This window comes from Salvelinus sp. IW2-2015, linkage group LG20 (genome assembly GCF_002910315.2).
Source record: "Salvelinus sp. IW2-2015 linkage group LG20, ASM291031v2, whole genome shotgun sequence".
Lineage (NCBI taxonomy): Eukaryota > Metazoa > Chordata > Actinopteri > Salmoniformes > Salmonidae > Salvelinus > Salvelinus sp. IW2-2015.
The window spans coordinates 875,133-895,312 of record NC_036860.1 but is presented as its reverse complement, the minus strand read 5'-3'; the positions used below and the strand labels follow the sequence as shown (position 1 = coordinate 895,312).

At 47.1% G+C, this 20,180-nt stretch overlaps 1 protein-coding gene across 4 annotated transcripts; it reads left to right on the top strand.

Annotated features, from left to right (window-relative positions):
- Positions 1–961: 961 nt before the first annotated feature.
- smarca4a (SWI/SNF related BAF chromatin remodeling complex subunit ATPase 4a) lies at positions 962–19,573 on the top strand. Of its 4 annotated transcripts, none has more exons than XM_024013083.3 (31): positions 962–1,160; positions 4,406–4,663; positions 4,845–4,980; positions 5,711–6,136; positions 6,382–6,480; positions 6,763–7,319; positions 7,868–8,041; positions 8,157–8,339; positions 8,501–8,548; positions 8,905–9,035; positions 9,266–9,320; positions 9,796–10,059; positions 10,198–10,361; positions 10,604–10,670; positions 10,814–10,924; positions 11,056–11,298; positions 11,388–11,501; positions 11,684–11,791; positions 11,920–12,006; positions 12,127–12,173; positions 12,291–12,457; positions 12,732–12,895; positions 13,084–13,350; positions 13,768–13,845; positions 14,066–14,284; positions 14,409–14,680; positions 14,838–14,943; positions 17,535–17,636; positions 17,890–18,028; positions 18,511–18,647; positions 18,893–19,573. In XM_024013083.3, the coding sequence occupies exons 2-31, from the start codon at positions 4,448–4,450 to the stop codon at positions 18,923–18,925; spliced, it is 4,914 nt and encodes a 1,637-aa protein (XP_023868851.1). In that variant the 5' UTR covers positions 962–1,160; positions 4,406–4,447; the 3' UTR covers positions 18,926–19,573. The 4 variants fall into 4 exon arrangements, with proteins under 4 accessions (XP_023868851.1, XP_023868848.1, XP_023868849.1 ...); XM_024013080.3 differs by having other exon boundaries at positions 14,835–14,943; XM_024013081.3 differs by having other exon boundaries at positions 8,498–8,548.
- The last annotated feature ends 607 nt before the right edge of the window (positions 19,574–20,180 follow it).

Here is a 20,180-nt window from a genome sequence, read left to right as displayed (position 1 = left end):
TAGAGAAAACAGATCTGGCAGTAAGAATAGGCTATAGATAGTCTTGACCATTTGGGACCCCTTGGCTATTCCGCTCAAGACAACACTTAATAGCCAACACTTAATATTTTGTTTTGTCTCGTTACTTGATATGGATATAGCCTCTGTGTGATGGGGTTGTGCAATGCAAATGGCTATAACAAGCCTACATACAGGTTGGAATTCACAAATACAACAGTCAAAATGCCTAATATAAGGCCTACAGTCCGTGCTCCCAAATACTGGAAAAGGTGTGATTCATTAGGTTACATGATCACTACAGTAGCCCCATGTGGCTATAAAAATAAATTATGCAATTATATGTCCGTTAAATAACACACATATTTAGATAGTGGAATAAGCCTAGCCTAAATCATGTTTACTTTCTATTTTGCAGCTCTGGGGTTATTCTAGACAAGGCTCTTCTGTGTCTTTATAGTATCATTCTCGCACAAGTCATTTGCTGAAGGACCAGGCCTATACTACGCCATCTACTGAGTGGCGAGCCCGAGTGGCGCAGCGGTCTAAGGCACTACATCTCAGTGCTAGAGGCGTCACTACAGACACCCTTGTTCAAATCCAGGCTGTATCACAACTGGCTGTGATTGGGAGTCCCATAGGGTGGCACAATAGGCCCAGTGTCGTCCGGGTTTGGCCGTCATTGTAAATAAGAATTTGTTCTAACTGACTTGCCTAGTTAAATAAAAAAAGCTAGTGTGGATATCGGCAAATGCTTTTTAGACATTGCACATTTTATTCAGGCAGAAAAATGTATGTAAACGGAGCTCAATTGATTTCATTGTTACTGTCAATGACTACTATCAACAAGGATCCCTCATTATCTTATTTTACATGTAAAAACTTGTACACCCATCCCCCACGTCGACATACTTCGTCCGCATTCTTCTCTGCAATGGGGCCTAGACTGGGCATGCGTTGATTTTCCAGTCGTTCATGGGGATGAACGTGTAGGGGGGGGGCGCTCTTGTATCACGGTTGCTGTAGTGAAGGCCGTTCCTTGGCGATACAATCAGACGAGAATTGGGGGTGGTGAGAGAAAAAATGCTAACAGGCTAGGTCGCTCTTTGTTTCTGGCTAGCGTTGGAAATCGAAGGGACCTATCGGCGAAGGGTGATTTCAATGTAAGTCAGATTCAAAAGTTGTATTTTTAAGACTTCGTCGATGGTATCCTTAAACAGATTATTGATACGTAATTTCAGTTTCTTTCTTTTGTTTATCGTTGGAAGGAACGTTAGCCTCTAGACGAACATTTATTAGTCTTGTCTGCAATGCAGACTGGCGGCAGAGTGAAATTAATGAATTGTGTTTTTTGTAAATGTAACAGTCTAGCTAGAGCGGGGGTACGGGCTGCAGGTTGGATCAATCAACTGAAATTATTATTTAACTTTTACTCTCTTGCTGTATCTCCAAAGTCAGCAAAATAACCCAATTCTCACCATACATTTTGTTACGACAGCATGTTCGGCTAGTAGAGACTATACCAGCTAACGTTAGCCAACTGTCTGGCAGTGTTTCTTAGTTTTTTTTAGTTTTCATTTTATACACATTTATTGTGTAGCTAGAAAATAATATTTGTTAGCACATCACATGAGTGAATTGTTTCTAACCTGTGTTGTAAACGGAACTGAGTTACTATACATAGCTAGCTTTCTAGCCAAGTCAAGCTATGCTAACTACACCGTACACCACATTAGCTTAGCATCCGTTAACTGTTTTTTTATAACGTTGGTTAGTTAGCTTCTATAACTAAATATTTAGCAAGTAGTTAACGAAGTCTTTAATTAATTAGCTAGCTACCGTAATTCAATTGTTACGATTACCAACTGCAACCGGCAACTATGTCCCACTAGTTAGCTAAATATCCGTGTTTTACTAAAGCTAGCTAGCTTAAGTCAAGTCGCCGGTAGCAGGGTTTACAGTATCAAGCTACTACTGTCTCACCAAAGAGAATGCATCACTCCTTGGACATAACTGTTAACATAACAATATCTAGTGAGGAGGAACGACAATAGATTCCACTCTCAATCGTTTAAATAGCTAGCTATAACGTTATTCGTCTCACTAACATGAATGTCATGATGTCGACAACTTTACCCACACATCATGGTTGCTGTTTACCTTTTATGTTGTTTATTCTGTCGGGAGTGTATGGGGGTTCTTCTTATGCATGCAGCTGCTGCTGGGCAGCATCATCCGAATCACCTCGTCTGAGTGTAAGGTTTCCAAGCAAGAACTCCCCTCATTCTGTCTATCGCCACACACTGGAAGAACATTTTTTTGTCATTGGAGCATATTTCTGTCCAACAATCTATGTGCAATTATTATATTCCAGTAAAGCAATTATTAATAAAAGTATACCATTTATAATTTATTTATGATATAGGTTGTATTATCAAAGGCGGGGCACTTCCTGTAATCATCAAGAGGTCTTTAGGTAGGTGTCTTTCAACAAATCAAGTGCTTCATAACGAACAGGTGTAGACTAACTTCCCAACAATGTGGAGGAAAAATATAAAAAATAATATGACGAATAGCCAAAATACACAATGAGTAACGATAACATGGCTATATACACGAGGTACCCCTACCGAGTCAATGTGCAGGGGTACGGGGGAATTGAGGTAGATAGCTATGTACAAATAAGTAGGGGTAAAGTGACTAGGCAACAGGATAAATAATAAGTAGCAGCAGTGTATATGATGAGTCGGAGTTAGTGCTGAAGGGGGTCAATGCAGACAGTCTGTGTAGCTATTTGGTTAACTATTTAGCAGTCTTATGGCTTGGGGGTAGAACCTGTTAAGGGTCCTGTTGGTTCCAAACTTGGCATGTTGGTACCACTTCCCATGCAGTAGCAGAAAGAACAGTCTATGACTTGGGTAGCTGGAGTCTGACCATTTCTAGGGCCTTCCTCTGACCCTGCCTGGCATAGAGGTCATGGAATTCAGGGATGTCGGCCCCTGTGATGTACTGTGCCTTACACACTACCCTATTTAGTGCCTTGCATTTGGATGCCAAGCGATGATGCAGCCAGTCAAGATGCTCTCAATGGTGCAGCAGTATAACTTTTTGAGGATCTGAGGGCCCTTGCCAAATCTTTTCAGCGTCCTGTGGGGGAAGAGGCATTGTCGTGCCTTCGGGACTGTGTTGGTGTGTGGAGTGGACCATATTCTTTAATGGAGTTGTGTTCGGCCATGCAGTCGTGGCTGAACAGGGAGTACAGGAGGGGACTAAGCACGCACCCCTGGGGGGGGCCCATGTTGAGAGTCAGTGTGGCGGATGTGTTGTTGCCTACACGCACACTTTTGTCTTAAGTTGAGAATGCTTGGGCTAATTATCTTGACAAAATGAGCCACCTTGTGACTGAAGCAGAAAATAAATAAACTAACTCAGGAGATGTGTGAACTGTGCTTTCAGGTTCTATCAGTCTGGTGTCTTATTTTCTACTTTTTTCCCCTAATCCTACTTGTGTATATTTGTGCCAGGTGTGCATATTAACACAAAACATACTCAAATGACTACAAAAAGGCTATCTTGGGAATTGGATCTTGTTATTCAGACCAACTGGTGTATTTTGGGTCATTTGGGCACACCCGAGAACCCAAAGCTCAGAGAACACAAAGTCCATTTGTGGATGATGGCTACATAGAGATCATCTGGTACGCACCAGGGCTGGGAATTGCCAGGGACCTCACGATACAATATTACGATACTTAGGTGCCGATAGAATATTTATTGTGATTCTCATGATTCTATAGACCRTTTTACAGTACATGAAGCACTAGCGTTACACACAGATGCGCGTGACTCTTGGCTGCAGTAAGAATCTGTTGCCATCTGCGCCCATTCAACAGCCAAGATTTACGTTTTCATACGCTTACAATGATGTTTTGATTCTTGCTTGAAAAGTCGCTGAGATTATATTTCGTTGTCTTTGCAAAATAACTATTTTGGATGCATCAATTGTTAGCTAGAATCCTAACGCTCATTGATAAATGCTGTAGCAAAAGCTAGCCAAAGAGCCATTTTACTCGTTGACGTTGAAGTATTTAAGTATAATGCAGTTGATTTGTGATAATGACACAAATATTATATTACYCAGGATATTCATACGTGCCTTAAAATCCAATTATAATACCATATGTCTGCTGCAGAGGGACAGGAGTCACGAGAAAACATGTTTTTTGATCCATCATGGAAATAAAATTGCAACAAAAAAGCCTCCCTATTTAAAAAGATAATGGAAAACAAGCTATGAAGGAAAACCACTGGAGATTTGGTGCAGGTACAGCCAACTAACGCAAACAAATATTGCGAAATTGTCAACAACAATTTGCTCAGTATCATTTGTAATTTGTCCTCTCTGCAGAGTGGAGCTTGGTGCTGTCAAATTCTCAGACTCGGCTGAGAGATGTCCACCCCAGACCCCCCCATGGGAGGGACGCCTCGGCCGGGCCCCTCCCCAGGACCGGGGCCTTCTCCAGGAGCAATGATGGGCCCCAGCCCTTCCCCGGGCTCTGCTCATAGCATGATGGGACCCAGCCCAGGTCCCCCAGCCTCTGGACACTCCCACCCACAACAGGGGCCCTCAGGATATCCTCAGGAGAATATGCATCAGATGCACAAAGTAAGACAGAAAATGGGCATAACTGTAATGTATGTAAAATGTCTGCTATGGTCTGCAGTACCATTTCATTATACTCTTTTTGCATGAATCTATTCTTCCATTACTGTACCTAAGAAATGTATGTGCTATCTAAGTAGGACATMCTTATGTCAATGTATTAATGTGTATTGTCTTCTCCCAGCCTATGGAAGGCATGCAMGAGAAGGGCATGTCTGATGACCCTCGCTATGGACCAATGAAGAGCATGGGCATGAGACCAGGTGGAGGCCACATTGGAATGGGACCCCCTCCTAGCCCCATGGATCAACATTCCCAAGGTACCATACCATGGGGTAATGATTAGATTGGATAGAGGAAACATTGACTCTGTTATTGAAGGAGCTTTACACAAAAGGTTAACTTATTAGCTTTCCATATGATCTAAATATGGTGCTTATGATTTTAGAGTTAAGCACAATTGTTTTTAAAGCTGATTAGCTGAAAAGAGAATGCTAACTCGTGTAGACTTGTGTGCACTTGTACTGTGAACTCAYCCAGCTAGTTTCTCCTCTTTCACTTCTGTCGTTTTGTTGGGTAGCGTGAGCAGCAGACGCTCAGTGGAGGGGCGGGGCATGAGGCTTCCCCTTTCAGACYATGACYGTGGRAGCTGTCTGCTACAAAACTACTCAGTCACCAAGGAGAGAGGGACAGGGAGACCGAGGGGCTGTTGAAATACTGTAACACAGGAGAGGGTGTTTTTCTGTTCACTCTTCTATCCTGTATTGACTGGTGTGACAGAGGGCGAGGCTCAGCTGTAATGTGTGCATGTCTGTTAGAGACTGATTTGTAAAGTGTTTGTTTAGACAGTCCAGCTCATAATCATAATACCAGTCTGGATATGGTTAACATTTCTTCTGGTCTGTTAGCATCCATTTCGCCACCATTTTCAATGTATCTAGCCATTTTAATGGTCATTCAAATCAGTTTCTTACTGTTAAAGGGACAGTCATGCCCTACCATTCCCAGGGAAGATGACTTTTCTCACCTGTGCTGTTGTCTCCTCCCCAGGCTACCCCTCTCCACTGGGGGGTTCTGAGCACTCTCCCAGCCCTGTGCCAGCCAACGGCCCTCCCCCCGGCCCCATGATGCCCTCTGGCCCAGGTGTCCCCATGGAGAGCGGTGACCCCCAGTCCATGGGCCAGCAGAACCGCGTTGGGGTCCCAGGTCCGAGTGGTAGTTCTGGGCCAGGCGGGGTTGGGCCGGGTGGACCCACCCCCTTCAACCAAAACCAGCTGCACCAGCTCAGGGCCCAGATCATGGCCTACAAGATGCTGGCTCGCAGCCAGCCCCTGCCAGACCACCTGCAGATGGCTGTGCAGGGCAAGAGGCCCATGCCAGGGATGCAGCAGCAGCCAGGGATGCCCAACATGCCGCCTTCCTCTGGGCCTGGGGCGGGGCCTGGACATCCACCAGCAAACTACAACAGACAACTTGGTGAGGGGGGAATGTACAAGTTTATGCTACACAGTCTGTCAATGAGTTCTGCAACCTTATGAATGACACACAAATGCTGTCTGTCTCAAACAAATAAAATAAATACTTTGAATGCTGAACAGGGACACCTGGTGGTGAAACTTAAACACGTGCTCTCGGCTCAGGCACCATTTTCTACGTTAACTAGACTTCAGTAGGCATGAATGCCCAGGTAGTGTCTGATCATAMSRAATGTCATCTTGCAGGAATGGTAGGCCCAAACATGCCTCCTCCAGGACCCTCAGGTGTTCCCCCTGGTATGCAGGGACAGCCCACCAATGGACCCCCTAAACAATGGCCCGAAGGTGAGCCTCAGCTTGACCCCTGGGCAGTGATTCACCTGTGTGTGAGAGGGCACTAGTCTGTAGTGTTTTTAGTCCATGTTCTTCTCTTTCCTGTGRTGATAATTTCACCAGACCTATCACAAGGGTAGGCCGTCATTGTAAATAAGAATTTGTTCTTAACTGACTTGCCTAGTTAAATAAAAATTAAACAAGTAATACACACATATTGAACACATAATCATTGCACCAAAACACTCTGTGGGATGGTAGAACTAATAACTCTTTCAATGCCGTATGTTCTAGGGCCCATGGTGAATGCTGCTACTCCATCCAGTGCCCCCCAGAAGCTGATTCCCCCTCAGCCCACTGGCAGACCCTCCCCTGCTCCACCCTCCGTGCCCCCTGCTGCTTCCCCGGTCATGCCCCCCCAGACCCAGTCCCCTGGGCAGCCCCCCCAGCCCCCACCTATGGTGCTGCACCAGAAACAGAACCGCATCACGCCCATCCAGAAGCCCCGTGGTCTGGACCCAGTGGAGATCCTCCAGGAGAGAGAGTACAGGCTGCAGGCTCGTATCACCCACCGTATCCAGGAGCTGGAGCATCTACCAGGGTCTCTGGCCGGAGACCTGCGCACCAAAGCCAACATCGAGCTCAAGGCCCTGAGGCTGCTAAATTTCCAGAGACAGCTGCGTCAGGAGGTAGTGGTSTGTATGCGTCGTGACACGGCCCTGGAGACGGCCCTCAACGCTAAGGCCTACAAGCGCAGCAAYCGCCAGTCCCTCCGCGAGGCCCGCATCACAGAGAAACTGGAGAAGCAACAAAAGATTGAACAGGAGCGTAAACGACGCCAGAAACACCAGGTACACAGAGGGGTCGGGACAGAACCGGCAGGTACACAGAGGGGTCGGGACAGAACCGGCAGTACACAGAGGGGTCGGGACAGAACCGGCAGGTACACAGATGGTCGGGGCAGAACGGCAGGTACACAGAGGGGTCGGGCAGAACCGGCAGGTACACAGAGGGGTCGGGCAGAACCGGCAGGTACACAGAGGGGTCGGGGCAGAACCGGCGGTACACAGAGGGGTCGGGAGAACCGGCGGGTACACAGAGGGTCGGGGCAGAACCGGCGGGTACACAGAGGGGTCGGGGCAGACACGGCGGGTACACAGAGGGTCGGGGCAGAACCGGCGGGTACACAGAGGGGTCGGGCAGAACCGCGCGGGTACACAGAGGGGTCGGGGCAGAACCGGCGGGTACACAGAGGGTCGGGGCAGAACCGGCGCGGTACACAGAGGGGTCGGGACTGAAGTTCACAATCTAGATGTCAGGTGATCCTCACATTCTTGTAAGACCTCCAGTGCTTTGCGTTGTATTGTATAGACACTAATATTCTGAGGTTTTTGTATAGGAATACCTTAACAGCATCCTGCAGCATGCTAAAGACTTCAAGGAGTACCACCGCTCCATCACAGCCAAGCTCCAGAAGGCCACCAAAGCTGTGGCCACSTACCACGCCAACACTGAGCGCGAGCAGAAGAAGGAGAACGAGCGCATTGAGAAGGAGAGAATGAGTAGGCTGATGGTGAGTGACCACACAGCTGCGTGCTCGTTTACACACTCACTATTAAATAGCCATAGATCTACTCTCACACCCAATGCCTCTAACACCTTTCGTCAATGTGTGTGTCCTTCCCTAGGCTGAAGATGAGGAGGGCTACCGTAAGCTCATTGACCAGAAGAAAGACAAGCGTCTGGCCTACCTGCTGCAGCAGACAGACGAGTACGTGGCCAACCTCACCGATCTGGTCAGAGCCCACAAGGCTGATCAGGCCCTCAAGGACAAGAAGAAGAAGAAGAAAAAGAAGAAGAAGAAGAAGAAGGTGAAGAATGAGGCCAAGGACAAATGTTGAAAGTGCATCTTTCTGAAGTTCCATTTGTTGTATTGTGTTACCTTGTTTTACTGCGATATGCAGCCCCCCGTGTTTCCGTTGTTGAGCCTGTCATTGCAATATGAGAAATTGATGTTCATGTTCCCTAGAAGCCAGAGAGTGGGGAGGGCCAGCCTCCTGCCCTGGGACCCGACGGAGAGGTGAGTTTCAGATCCCAGTGAAAGATTTGGTCTGATAAAATCCAGACAATAATTCCCCCCCAAGATTTTTTACAAAGTCYTCTTCTCTGCCATCAGTTCATGAAGAACAATATAATGAACGAATGTAAGCCCCGTCACTCAACATTTTAACTAATAGGACCTTTTCATGTCTGGTAATAGGRCATTTGCCTCATGAGGTGTTGATAAGAAACTGAAAAGTAGCATTGTTTCCAGGCTCCCTGTTTTTCACAAGGCCACAGGAATACTTGTTTAATTTACCATGAAATTATCATATTGACAAGTAATATCACACAGTTTCCAGTCAATTTCTCACTCACTCCCTCTTCCACTCTCAGCCTCTGGATGAGACCAGTCAGATGAGTGACCTGCCTGTGAAGGTGATCCATGTAGACAGTGGGAAGATCCTGACGGGGCTAGACGCGCCCCGGGCTGGCCAGCTGGACACCTGGCTGGAGATGAACCCTGGGTCAGTTAAACAGAGCTTGCTAGGAGACACGCATGTTTACCCGACTGTGAGAATAATGACGACACGAGAGCCTGAGGAATGTGAAATACCATTTTCKTTTGGAAAGYATGAACATTGTACAATTCTAAATGCCTTTCACACTGTTGCTTAGCCATAAGTACATAAACACTGTCATCTCAAAACAATGACATCAGGCATCACAACTAATCATTTTAACTTTTCTCCTGCAGGTATGAAGTGGCTCCTCGTTCAGACAGCGAGGACAGTGGCTCAGAGGAAGAGGAGGTATGTACCTTACAGAGACCGCAATGCTCTCTCCTTACCCCCCACTTTCCCCTCTAATAAATGTATATCGTAAACCTCAAGTCACCTTTAAATAAATGTACGCAGACCGCCGTGGATGAGACCTTGCGTGTGGAGTCTGTTCAGAGGCGTACCACTCTCGCCTTGGGCTATCAGAAACTGGGCCATTGCCAAGCCCAAACTAATGTAACCTTTTCTCTGCATTGTGTACTATAAAGCTTATATTAATGTAAATCAAAACATATTGTGCTGTAAATATCTTTACTGGAACAGAGATCTTTTCCAGATTAATCTTAATCCTGACCAGTTCATGGGACAAGCCGTGTTCTAGTTTCCATAAAGAATATTTTATTCCGATTCGATAACATGTCTTTCGACTTGACCTTGGCTGAGACAATTTGAGCCAGGCTGTGTGGCATCTGTATCTGAGTCCATCCTCTTGCTCCGCACCCCTCAGGAGGAAGAGGAGGAGCCCCAGCCCTCCCAGGCTCCCACTGAGGAGAAAAAGAAGATCCCAGACCCCGACACAGAGGACGTGTCTGAGGTCGACGTCCGCTACATCATCGAGGGAGCCAAGCAGGATGTGGATGATGAGTATAACAGTGCCGAGGCGGCGTTCGCCCGAGGTCTGCAGTCTTACTACGCTGTGGCCCACGCCGTCACTGAGACGGTGGACAAACAGTCCACACTGCTGGTCAACGGGCAGCTCAAACATTACCAGGTGCACAGTCTACCCATGTGTTTCATTACCTTTCACAATGCTTACAAGAAGTAACGTGTCAAAAAAGAAGAGATGACGCACACCTGATGACCTTGTGAGACAGTAGAATGACTGGTTTGTGTCCCCCTCACATCTAAGATCAAGGGCTTGGAGTGGCTGGTGTCTCTGTACAACAACAACCTGAATGGGATCCTGGCTGATGAGATGGGTCTGGGCAAGACCATCCAGACCATCGGCCTCATCACCTACCTCATGGAGCACAAGCGCATCAACGGCCCCTTCCTRATCATCGTGCCCCTCTCGTGAGTCCCTCTGCCTCTCCTTTCCTCTAGTTGGTACTCAGCTCCTTCATGGACCGGAACTGATGCACTATTTCTGTTTCAATCGAGATGTTCTCCTGTAATTATACAGATACAAGCCCAGAAGGGCTGTTATGGGTATTTTCCACGGTCATAGATATTTTTACCTTGTGTTATGTCAGTGCTACTTGAGGTGGACAGAGCAAGTGTAAGTTTATCAATTTATCTCCCGTCTTTGTTTTCAGAACTCTGTCCAACTGGGTGTATGAGTTTGATAAGTGGGCTCCATCTGTGGTGAAAGTCTCTTACAAAGTGAGTAGCCCCTTTCAACGCTTCTTCCAGGGTGAAGTTTGACAATTGCGTAGTAGGTGGTCCGCATGTACATGTGAATATCCTTTGATTATAGTGTTCTGTAGATGTAAAYTTGATGTGTGTTCTACTATGTCTKTGTCCAGGGCTCKCCACAAGCTCGCCGGGCATTCCTCCCCATCCTGCGCAGCGGCAAGTTCAACGTACTGCTCACCACCTACGAGTACATCATCAAAGACAAGCAAGTGCTGGCTAAGGTAGGGACCCACCTCTTCAAATCACCCTGTGCAAATATTACACCGCCTTAGAAATGTCCCTAGTCAGACAGGTAAAACCTATGGAAACTTCCATTTCAACTTCTCACGCCACTGTACTCTTTCCCTCTCAGCTGCGATGGAAGTACATGATAGTGGACGAGGGCCACCGTATGAAAAACCACCACTGTAAGCTGACTGTGGTTCTGAACACCCACTACCTGGCCCCGCGGCGTCTGCTGCTGACCGGCACCCCGCTGCAGAACAAGCTGCCGGAGCTTTGGGCCCTGCTCAACTTCCTGCTGCCGACCATCTTCAAGTCCTGCACAACCTTCGAGCAGTGGTTCAACGCCCCCTTCGCCATGACCGGAGAGAAGGTGAGTTAGTCAGGGCTGTGGAGYGGGGTGTTTTGGAGACATTGGGGTCATCATGGCTGGACTCATACCCCGCTCTCTCTCGAKCCTAGGTGGATCTGAACGAGGAAGAGACCATCCTGATTATCCGTCGTTTGCACAAAGTGCTKCGCCCCTTCCTGCTGCGCAGACTGAAAAAGGAAGTGGAGTCCCAGCTGCCTGAGAAGGTCTGACTCCTGTCAATCACTTGGCTTTCAGTCTCCAAGGACAATAAAGATCAATCAATTGATTTTTTTCAGTACTTTAAACTCATATCTGTCCAATCAATGCAATGTTTTAACCTGTTCTCTCCGTGTGTGTGTGTGTGTGTGTGTGTGTGTGTGTGTGTGTGTGTGTGTGTGTGCCCCAGGTGGAGTATGTGATCAAGTGTGACATGTCGGCCCTGCAGAGAGTGCTGTACAGACACATGCAGGCTAAGGGTGTGCTGCTCACCGACGGCTCTGAGAAAGACAAGAAGGTAAGGAGGAGTAGAGAACCCGCTCACTGCTCTCCATACACCCCCTAACAACTGACTGGGGGTCAGTTATACTGGGCTGTTTAGATGGGTACTACAGGATGACTAAGTGGCAGAGTGTTGTGTTTCAGGGTAAAGGAGGCACCAAGACCCTGATGAACACCATCATGCAGCTGAGGAAGATCTGTAACCATCCCTACATGTTCCAGCAGATCGAGGTACAGTGCAAGGGCCTACCTCAACTCTTCCATGAATTGAGAAGAGATGTTGACTGAAGTGTAAGATTGTGGTTAAAGCTTCTCATTTTAACCGAATAGTTGTGACTCGTCTGTTCACAGGAGTCCTTCTCTGAGCATTTGGGATTCACTGGAGGTGTAGTGTCTGGGTAAGCAAATCTTCTGCTGACGTTGCATGTTGACGCTTCATGGTCTTGTGGTTGATCTTACTATGTGTGGTGCGTTCCCTCATCCACCCCTCTGTTCTCGTCCCCTGCTCCCTCCAGACCTGACCTGTACCGCGCAGCTGGGAAGTTTGAGCTGCTAGACCGTATCCTGCCCAAGCTGATGGTCACCAACCACAAGGTCCTGCTCTTCTGTCAGATGACTTCCACCATGACCATCATGGAGGACTACTTTGGCTGGCGCAACTTTAAGTACCTGCGTCTGGACGGTGAGAGGCGGGATAGGAACGTTATTTAGTCTGGTGCTGGGAAAATTAATTCAAGACAAATTCCAGAACTATTTTGTACTATGAGAAATACAGTACTATGTGTAGGATTTGTTTTGTACTTACAGTATGCAGTTTACTGGAACACAATGGCTCAACATTGTGYTGTGGGGAGGCTGATGTACGATCACAAGCTGAGCTCATGTTATTTGCATATCCCTCCTGCTGTTGTCCTGTGGAAACTGGTAACTAACACCATTGGTCTTTGTCTCCATAGGAACCACTAAGGCTGAGGATCGTGGGATGCTTTTGAAGACCTTCAATGACCCCGCCTCTCAGTACTTTGTGTTCCTGCTCAGCACCAGGGCCGGCGGGCTGGGCCTCAACCTTCAGTCTGCTGACACTGTGGTCATCTTTGACTCCGACTGGAACCCACATCAGGTTCAGCTCATTACCCTCTACTGTAGTGTTATGATCTAGGAATCTCACTGGAGTTATTGATATATATTTAGAAAACAGCTGGGATTAGTGGCTATTGAGGTGATTTTGTGAGGTAACATAGCCAACTCCGACCCTTCCCCTAACTCTGATCACTCACCACTCTCTTTCTCTCTCCCTCCCCTGTACAGGACCTGCAGGCCCAGGACAGAGCCCACCGTATCGGGCAGCGGAACGAGGTGCGTGTGTTGCGTCTCTGCACCGTTCAAAGTGTGGAGGAGAAGATCCTGGCGGCGGCCAAGTACAAGCTGAATGTGGACCAGAAGGTCATCCAGGCCGGCATGTTCGACCAGAAGTCGTCGAGTCATGAGCGCCGTGCCTTCCTGCAGGCCATCCTGGAGCATGAGGAACAGGACGAGGTCGGGGCCCCAGGGGGCTGGCGCGCTGGGGGGGCGTTGGTGGGTGTGATCACGTCCACCCACACGCCTCCCTACCATTTAACCTTTCTTTACTTTTTTTTCTCTACCTTCTGAATTTAGGGGCTGTTCCTTTTTTTAGGTTTGGTTTCCTCTTCTCCTCTTCCTGCTTTCTTAAATTTTTTATTTTATTTATTTATTTAATGAAGCTCTTTTTCAATAACATAGAACAGACTTCCAGCTAGGACGGCTACTATCTATACAGTTAGTAGGAGCAGTGGTTTTCTGGTAGACGTATGCATCACACGTATTGTAGGATATTCACTCCAATACATCACGCGCTACATGTTACAATGCACTTTATATGATACTAACATAACTGATAAGCATTCAAGAATTCTAGTTCAGAGACTGAGGCACCACTAACAGCCCTGTGCTCACCCTTTCTATTGTCTACAGGAGGAGGACGAGGTGCCTGATGATGAGACTGTCAACCAGATGATTGCCAGGAGCGAGGAGGAGTTTGACCAGTTCATGGTCAGTCCCATAATTCTTCAAGATTTACAGTAATGTAGTCTGAGTCTTGCTTGAGGCAACTGGAGGCTTCACTGTCAGTCTCTAGACTGAAGACTGCCCTGTTGGAGGCTTTGACACAACCTCAAGTCTGATAAAATGACCGATACATAGACTTACGATGGAAATCTACCATTCTTCAACTGTTTTTTTCCTCTTTTCTTACACTGTACCTCCCCTCCAGCGTATGGACCTGGACCGGCGCCGTGAGGACGCCCGCAACCCCAAGAGAAAGCCCCGTCTGATGGAGGATGACGAGCTGCCCACCTGGATCKTAAAGGATGATGCCGAGGTGGAGAGGCTCACCTGTGAYGAGGAGGAGGAGAAGATATTTGGTCGCGGCTCTCGCCAGCGCAAGGAGGTGGACTACAGCGACTCACTCACAGAGAAGCAGTGGCTCAAGGTCAGCTATCCAACTGTTGTAGTTGAAAAAGATTTTAGCTAATAATTGAAAGTCCTATAACTGAGATTACCGTCCTCTATCGTCTATGCCCTGCAATGCTGATGTGTGGTTCCCCCTCCAACAGGCCATAGAGGACGGTAATCTGGAGGACCTCGAGGAGGAGGTGCGTCACAAGAAGACGACCCGGAAGCGCAAGCGAGACCGTGACGACATGCCCGGCCCYGCCACYCCCAGCTCCAGCGGTGGTGGRGGTGGTCGCAGCCGTGACAAGGARGAGGAGGTCAAGAAGGCCAAGAAACGCGGGCGRCCTCCGGCTGAAAAACTGTCCCCTAACCCCCCATCCCTCACCAAGAAGATGAAAAAGGTGGTGGACACTGTCATCAAGTACAAGGACGGGTGAGTTGGTGAGCTCCTATGTCTGGATGACAACTCAGTGAAGATCAGCACATGACAACATATACAAACACAACCTACTTTGTCATGTAATGGTCAGAGCAGAGCATGTTGAGGTGGACTAATCCCGGAGTTTCCCTGTTCTCCTATTTCACAGCAGCAATGGGCGCCAGCTGAGTGAAGTCTTCATCCAGCTGCCATCCCGCAAGGAGCTGCCTGAGTACTACGAGCTCATCCGCAAGCCTGTCGACTTCAGGAAGATTAAGGTATGGCGCTAACCCTTTAATGTATCGGTTATAAGACTAAATCAAATCAAACTTTATTTGTCACATGCGCCGAATATAACAAGTGTAGACCTTACCGTGAAATGCTTGCTTACAAGCCCTTAACCAACAGTGCAGTTCAAGAAGAGTTAAGAAAATAATTACCAAATAAACTAAAGTAATAAAAATAACAATAAAATAATGAGGCTATATACAGGGGGRYCRYGTACCGAGTCAGTGTGCGTGGTACAGGTTAGTTGAGGTAATTTGTACATGTAGGTAGAGGTGAAGTAACTATACATAGATAATAAATAGTGAGTAGCAGCAGTGTACAAAACAAATGGAGGGGAAGGGGGGGGTGTTAATGTAAATAGTCCGGTGGCCATTTGATTAATTGTTCAGCAGTCTTATGGCTTGGGGGTAGAAGCTGTTAAGGAGCCTTTTGACCCTAGACTTGTCGCTCCGGTACCGCTTGCCGTGTGGTAGCAGAGAAAACAGTCTATGACTTGGGTGACTGTTGTCTCTGACAATTTTATGGGCTTTCCTCTGACACCGCCTATTATATAGGTCCTGTATGGCAGGAAGCTTGGCCCACTGATGTACTGGGCCGTACACACTACCCTCTGTAGCGCCTTAGGGTCAGATGCCAAGCAGTAGCCATACCAGGCGGTGATGCAACCGGTCAGGATGCTCTCGATGGTGCAGCTGTATAACTTTTTGAGGATCTGGGGACCTATGCCAAATCTTTTCAGTCTCCTGAGGGGGAATAGGTTTTGTCGTGCCCTCTTCATGACTGTCTTGGTGTGTTTGGACCATGATAGTTCGTTGGTGACGTGGACACCAAGGAACTTGAAACTCTCGACCCGCTCCACTACAGCCCGATGTTAATGAGGGCCTGTTCGGCCCGCCTTTTCCTGTAGTCCACGATCAGCTCCTTTCTCTTGCTCACGTTGAGGGAGAGGTTGTTGTCCTGGCACCACACTGCCAGTTCTCTGACCTATCTTCCCTATAGACTGTCTCATCGTTGTTGATCAGGCCTACCACTGTTGTCGTCAGCCAACTTAATTATGGTGTTGGAGTCGTGGGTGAACAGGGAGTACAGGAGGGAACTAAGTACACACCCCTGAGGGGCCCCAGAGTTGAGGATCAGCGTGGCAGACAAATTGTTGCCTACCTTTACCACCTGGAGGCGGCCCGTCAGGAAGTCCAGGYTCCAGTTGCAGAGGGAGGTGTTTAGTCCCAGGGTCTTTAGCTTAGTGATGAGCTTCGTGGGCACTAAGGTGTTGAACACTGAGCCGTAGTCAATGAACAGCATTCTCACATAGGTGTTCCTTTTTTTCAGGTGGGTAGCACTTCATGGCTACCGACGTGAGTGCTACGGGGCTGTAATCATTTAGGCAGGTTACCTTCGCTTCCTTGGGCACAGGGACTATGGTGGTCTGCTTGAAACATGTATGTATTACAGACTCGGTCAGGGAGAGGTTGAAAATGTCAGTGAAGTCACTTGACAGATGGTCCGTGCATGCTTTGAGTACACATCCTGGTAATCCGTCTGGCCCCGRGGCTTTGTGAATGTTGACCTGTTTAAAGTTGTAGTCCGTAATAGTTTTCAAGCCCTGCCACATCCGACGAGCGTCAGAGCCGGTGTAGTAGGATTCAATCTTAATGCTGTATTGACACTTTGCTTGTTTGATGGTTCGTCTGAGGGCATAGCGGGATTTCTTATAAGTGTCCGGATAAGTGTCCCGCTCCTTGAAAGCGGCAGCTCTAGCCTTTAGCTCGATGCGGATGTTGCCTGTAATCCATTGCTTCTGGTTGGGATCGGTACGTACGGTCACTGTTGGGGGGACGTCGTCGATGCACTTATTGATGAAGCCGAAGAATGAGGTTGTATACTCCTTAATGCCATTGGATGAATCCCGGGAACATATTCCACTCTGTGCTAGCAAACAGTCCTGTAGCGTAGCATCCGCGTCATCTGACCACTTCCGTATTGAGCGAGTCCCTGGTACTTCCTGCTTTAGTTTTAACTTGTAAGCAGGAATCAGGAAGATAGAATTATGGTCAGATTTGCCAAATGGAAGGCAGGGGAGAGCTTTGTATGAATCTCTGTATGTGGAGTAAAGGTGGTCTAGAATTATTTATTTTTTTGGTTGCAGATGTGACATGCTGGTAAAACTGATTTAAGTTTGCCTGCATTTAAGTCTCTGCCACTAGAAGCGACGCTTTTGGATGAGCATTTTCTTGTTTGCTTATGGCCTTAGAGTTTGTTGATTGCGTTCTTAGTGCCGGCATCGGTCTGTGGTGGTAAATAGACGGCTACGATTAATATAGATGAGAACTCTCTTGGTAGATAGTGTGGTCTACAGCTTATCATAAGGTACTCTACCTCAGGCGAGCAATACCTCGAGACTTCTTTAATATTAGACATCGCGGGAATCGACTAGGGAATCGCATTCAGTAAAATAGTCCTTCTGGGAGGTTAGGGGACTGACAAGTCACATCTAGCTGTCTCGTCCTGATCTTCTCAGTCCTGTGTTGTGCTCTACTGGTCTGATGACTATTCTGATGTCCTCTCCTCTTTTCCCCTCCAGGAGAGGATCCGCGGCCATAAGTACCGCAGCCTGAATGACCTGGAGAAGGATGTGATGCTGCTGTGTAGTAACGCTCAGACCTTCAACCTGGAGGGCTCTCTGGTGAGTGTCTGGCAACAGGGAGGGAATGAGGGGAGGGCAGACCGTTGTTGGGCATGATAAGACAACGTTGTGGGGGTGCTGGGATATGGAGGGCCTGTTTCAGCCCAATGTATTACAGATCCGAGGTGACTTGTCACAACCTTTTTATGGTGAATTGAATGGAACCTCTCATACTCTGAAGAAATGTCACAGTAGCCTGTTACCCTGCTGCTGACATCTTCTATATTTCTCTGTGGCGTCTCTCACCCCCTAGATCTATGAGGACTCCATCGTACTGCAGTCAGTCTTCACCAGTGTCAGGCAGAAGATTGAAAAGGAGAAGGAGGAGGAGAGTGAGGGAGAGGACAGTGAGGAAGAAGAGGAGGAGGTGGACGAAGGCTCTGAGTCTGAATGTGAGTGTTACAGTATTTACATATGCACTTAGTATCATAGTCCACTGTTAAAAGGGCAATCTGCCGTTCAAACAACAACGCATCCCACCCTCCCCCCACCAGTGTTTGGTAAATAGCTGACTGATGGGGCTGTTGAAACCACTCTCAAATTCATAGACTGAGCTATGAATGCATAATTATAGTTTTAACCATGTTTTGAGGCTGTACAGTGTTTGTTTACAATTACATTGTTTACAAAGGAGTAAAACAAGATTATATTGTGGGTTCTGGTGGAATGTGACAATTTAACTCAGCTCATGAGGCATTTATAACTTATGTTCTTCAAGAATCAATGGGTGTAAATCATTAATTGAAAAGTCCAAAAATAGATGTTGCAATCGGGGATTGCCCCTTTAAACTATTTAATAATTTGTTGTACTTTTGAGGAATTGTATACTCATGGATTTGTGTCCATGCTTCTTCTTTCTTTCTCCCTCTTTCAGCTCGTTCAGTGAAGGTGAAGATTAAGCTGGGGAGGAAGGAGAAGGAGGGCAGAGGGAAGGGCCAGCGCCGGAGGGGCCGTGGCTCCCGGGCCAAACCTGTAGTGAGCGACGACGACAGCGAGGAGGAACAGGAGGAGGTAAGACACGCACAAATACATTGAGACACTACTTAACTGTCAATTTAAGCTTCCTTTCGAAGCCAGCAACACTGGCAACACTGATTAACTTATGTAACTCAGAGCAGCAGTATTTTGGGGGGATTGTCTTTAACACTTTCAGAATTGTTTTCTTAAACGTCTACAGTAGACTAGGCTGGTGATCAACAAGCTATGTTGTATTGGGTTGAAGGATTAAGTGTTTTTTCTTCGGCCTTCTGTTCCAGGCGGGTTCGGCCAGCGGCAGTGAGGAGGACTGAACTGAACCACTCCTGTTCTGTGAGGACCAACGGCCCACTGACACCCTCGACTGGAACTTATATATTTTACCTAGATTCTATAGCAGGGAGACAAGCCAGTGGAGAGGGGCCTAGTTTTACCTAGATGAGCTGATTTTTAGTGAGAGAAATGTATTCCATAATTAAAATACACCATCAATAAATAAAAAAACACATAACAAAACAAAAAAAAAACTTACATATTTAAGCAGGCAATCCTGGTATGAATAGCTGGACTGTATGTCTTTTTGCCTTGTTGTTTTCTCCTGGAAGTGATTTAAGGTGGACAGGGTTTGATTAGCAGACTGATCGTGGACCATAGGGAGACTTTGCTGACTTTTTAAGTGAGTTTGTTTTGTCGTTTTGTTTCCTTTGAGATGGAGCTGTGTGACCGGAGTCGCTGTGGTTTCTAAGTCCCTTGAATGCATGTCGTTTGGTCTGTGGAAATGCACCTGGGTGTGTCGTTCTATTATATCTCTGTTTAATTTAAGAATACAAGTGAGATAACGGTACGTTCCCCCTTAGGCCTTCCTCCGGCTACGAGTGAGAAGGGAAGGGCGGGACTCTGTCTCACGTCTGTGTCACTGGATTCCAAAAAGTACAATAAAGGCGTCTCGTAATTAAACTTTCCTCACTGCTGTTGTCTTTATTCACTTTATGCACTACACATGATTGATTGCTGTATCCTAAATGTGRTGAATGGAATGAACTGTTAAGCCATCTTTGACTAACTGTAGTTATCTTGTATGTATACTAGATGGCCCTCTCACCTTGACCAGATAACAGTACTGAATGCTTCTGGATGAAAAGCCATGGGTTGAAAATGTAGGTGTTTTGTTGATGTTTAGGTTGAAGATTTTCTCCTTGAGTCTGAACTGTAAACATGCTGACCACTAAATGAATGCTAGTTTGCTATGATAAACTGAATTATATGAATTATGTATTTTAGGCCACAGTGCTTTTATAGGCTTGTAGCACTCACACAGTTGTATTTCAAACAGTGTTACTCTGGGCATGTGTGAGATCCTGCCAGGGCTTCCATGCCTCTGATCTCAGATATACACCAGTTTTTTCTTCCTCAGGTCACTCATTGACCCTGCTGTTTTTTCCCGCACTGCTTTGTTCCAGCATTGGGCTCATGTCATAACACCTGGACAAATACTTTTTCTCTGTGTGTGGAAATTCGTTTTTCAGTAGAATGTTTTTGAATGGATCTGCAGTAGAGTCCGTTCTCTCC